The sequence below is a fragment of the Apium graveolens genome, chromosome 8, assembly GCF_009905375.1.
Source record: "Apium graveolens cultivar Ventura chromosome 8, ASM990537v1, whole genome shotgun sequence".
NCBI classification, from domain to species: Eukaryota; Viridiplantae; Streptophyta; class Magnoliopsida; order Apiales; family Apiaceae; genus Apium; species Apium graveolens.
Window position 1 is genome coordinate 266,473,679 of NC_133654.1, and position 3,981 is coordinate 266,477,659.

General features: G+C 34.3%; 1 protein-coding gene across 1 annotated transcript; it reads right to left on the minus strand.

Moving 5' to 3' along the window:
* Nucleotides 1–238: 238 nt before the first annotated feature.
* On the minus strand, nt 239–2,180 carry LOC141680640 (uncharacterized). Its single transcript, XM_074486813.1, has 2 exons — nt 2,062–2,180; nt 239–1,419 (listed from the first exon to the last, which is right to left on the minus strand). Exon 2 carries the CDS (start codon nt 1,348–1,350, stop codon nt 286–288), a length of 1,065 nt encoding a protein of 354 aa, XP_074342914.1. The 5' UTR covers nt 1,351–1,419; nt 2,062–2,180; the 3' UTR covers nt 239–285.
* Nucleotides 2,181–3,981: the final 1,801 nt, after the last annotated feature.

Here is a 3,981-nt window from a genome sequence, read left to right on the forward strand (position 1 = left end):
GAGTTATAACATAAATCATGAAAAATGAAACCAAAAGGTGGTGGTACCAAAAAATAAGTGAAAATAAGTAACACTTGAAAGGAGATTTCGCTTATTAATAAATATTATTAATGTATGATAACAAGACTAACCCAAGTTAGAATGATCAATAAAACATTACATAAGAATGGACAGAATTAAAACTTTTATACTTGAGCAATTACATAAATTTCAAGTATATTCATTCCATAAAGTCCTCATAGCCTAACTTCTTTCTAATGAGATCTTTGAGAGTAATTACAAACTTTAATGTAATTCCGAGCTTTTCTTATCTAAGTCATACACATTATCAGTCAAGTACTCATCATCTAATTTGACATCAGTATCACCATTTTTTAAAGTCCAATACATTTCTTCCAATTGATTCTCATCCAAATAAATCCCATCAACTAGAATAGAATATCTCTTTGACCGTTGCGTCCCTTTTGCCTCCTCATCTTTCTTCAACCTCAGAATTTTTGAAACAAATGACCATGCCAGATGCAATTTCCAGTTTCGAACCGAAATAGTTCCATCAATTTTTTCACGAAAGAATCGTGCCATTTCACTTGCTTGTACTAATAAACGTACAGACTCCGAAACAAAAACAGCCCCAAACAAACCAAACTCAGCCCCTTTTTGCTTATCACTAGGTTCAAAATTCAAAAGCTTATCGAACAACCTATCGAGTGATTTCTTTCCAAATAACATCTCGTTTCGGTTTTTCAATGCCCGTTTTTGAAGGATAGGGTATGAGCTTCCTATTCCTAGAGGGATATATTTTAATCCGTAATGATCAAGACATTTGTAAACGTTGGGATATGGTGGCTTTCGAGGCTCTTTGGGCAGTCCCGCCATACTGGGTTTTATGAACTTCTTTGCCTTCTTTTGGATATGAGCCTGAAGTGCTTTCTCATATTCCACATCGTAAAACTTTTTCCTCTCATCGTACTCATTTTTCAACGTATTATATGCTTGTATGTTTTCTTCGTAGAAAGTGACTTGGTCGTTGCTTAAAATGTAGACAATACCTTTGTTTATTTGAAAACTTTCAAGAAACAAATTTCCTGACATCAATAAAATGGTTATTGAATCAAGCTTTTTTGTAAATCTGACGAAGTATCCCTTCTGAGCAGCTTGATGCGGAAAATTGTATCCCGGGTATTCGCTAAATTCCATTACATTAATGTTGTCCACCTGTAACTTCCCGCACACTAGCATTACCACCTTTTTGTAAAATTCCATAACAGCTTCACCATCCTCTAAAGTATCAACATCAATTTCGATCAAAGGAACTTTGGCATCAGTGGCGTCAATCCATTGATTCACCATTGTTAAGACGAAGAAGAGAAGCAAGTGGGGGGTTTTTGGGTTTGTTGTGAAGGCTGTTGAGAAAGGTACCTAGATTTACAACCAGCAAAGTAATCAATCAACATCTAGCACGTCCAGTTAACATAATATTCTCAAGTACAATTACTCAACAATAGCAAGCACATCCACACAAAGTAAATAAGCTGTAAATTAATTCAAAACAACAAACAAAACAGAGCACTGCATCTACATGTTGCGACTCGATATCAAATTGACTAACAATCAAATCTATAACAAATCAGTGAACGATCTCATCAACTCTTACGATAATCGTACAGTATAAGCCTTCTTATATTCACAATCATAAAAACAAAAACAAATCTCGTTCTTATAAACCTATTATCCAAAAATATTCGAATCATCAAAACATCAAACAAATTAAACAATAATCTCATATCATGTGAAGATAATCTCAAATTCTCAAATACTGTTCGTAACTTTCAATCGAACTTCCGAATGCAAAAAAAAAATGTACGGTAAGATTCTGAATTAATTACAATCAGTTCAAAAAATATTTGAAGCGATTACACCAAGTTGCAAACTCAAAACAACACATATTTACAGTACAAACAGATTACAACACCAAAAACTACATACAAGTAAACACGTACACACACACAAACAAACACACACAAAAGCACAATCACACACGCAGAGAGAGAGAGAGCTTACTAAGAGAAGCGAATCAAGCTGGGAAATCTCAGCTTCCTTGAGTTTCTGTGCAACAACCTAAAATTCGAGAGAAAATACAATACAGAGAGATCAATCAACTTGTGCAATTTACATTTGTATCATCTACACAACCAACAAAGTAATCAGTAAACATCTAACACGTCCAGTTAACATCAAATTCTCAAGTACGCTAACTCAACAATAGGAAAGCAGATCCACACAAATTAACATCCATATATAAGATGTTGAGTATTTTGAATCTGTAAATTAAGTTAAAACATCAAAAGTATATAGCAATACAGTGTACTACATCCACATGCTACGACTCAACATCAAATTTTGGCTAACAATCAATTCTATAACAAATCAGTGATCTCATCAACTCTTACGATTACTGCATAAGCCTTCTTATATTCACAACTCAAACCAATCTTAAAAACAGAACTCGTTCCTATAAACCTATCATCCAAAAACTAGTAGATTAACATGTGCAATTAACATTCGAATCATCAAAACATCGAACAAATCAAACAATAATCTCATATCACGTGAAGCTAATCTCAAATTCTCAAATACTGTTCGTAACATTCAATCGAACTTTCGAATGCAAAAATAAACATGTACGGTAAGATGCAGATCACGATCAGGATTAATTACAATCAATTCATAAAATATATGAAGCGATAACAGTAAGTTGCAAACTCAAACAACAACTATTTACAGTACAGAGTGATTACAATAACCGCTAACATCTAAAATCACATTACAAGTAAATTCACCAAAAAATTCAGTTAAATAAACATCATAACAACGTGGTCGCTTCTTCATATAATCAGGATATCAATATTTCAAAAACACACACAAAACACATACACAAACGAGCAAAACGCACACACATACAAATACACACAAGCGCACATACAAACGCACAAGGAGACACACGCAGAGAGAGAGTTACTAAGAGAAGAGAATCCAGCTCGGATATATAAGCTTCCTTGAGTTTCTGTGCAACAACCTGAAATTCGAGAGAAAATACAATATAGAGAGATCAATCAACTTGTGCAATTTACATTTGTATCATCTACACAACCAGCAAAGTAATCAATCAACATCTAGCACGTCCAGTTAACATAATATTCTCAAGTACAATGACTCAACAATAGCAATCACATCCACACAAAGTAAATAAGCTGTAAATTAGTTCAAAACAACAAACAAAACAGAGCACTGCATCTACATGTTGCGACTAAACCTATTATCCAAAAACGAGTAGATTAACATGAAATTAACATTCGAATCAAGCAAATCTCAAATTCTCAAATACTGTTAGTATCTTTCCATCGAACTTCTGAATGCAAAAAAACATGTACGGTAACATGCAAACTAAAACAACAAATATTTACAGTATCCAAAAACTATATACAAGCAAATTCACTAAAAAAATTAGGTAAATAAACATCATTATGCGTAACGAGCTCGCATTTTCGTATCATCAGGACATCATAATTTCGAAAACACGTGCACAAACACGCAAACGCGCACACATACAAATACATTCAAGTGCACAAGCAACGCACAAGCAGAGAGAGAGAGAGAGCGAGAGAGAGAGAGAGCTTACTCAGAGAAGAGTCAAGCTCGGTGATCTCAGCTTCCTTGAGTTTCTGTGCAACACCTCGAATTCGAGAGAAAATACAATACAGAGAGATCTGAGAGAATAAACAAGTGCTCGAAATACAAAAACGAAACTCGTCAAAACTACAAACAATGTATCCACATTCCACAGCGAAAACATTTACTCTCAGTCTCTCACCATTGTTAATCAATCATGAGAGAGAGTATAGATTTCAAATTGAGAGAGAGTGGGAGGGAGAGGGAGAGAGTTGAGAGAGATTGAAATTTTTAGAGAGAGATATGAAATGA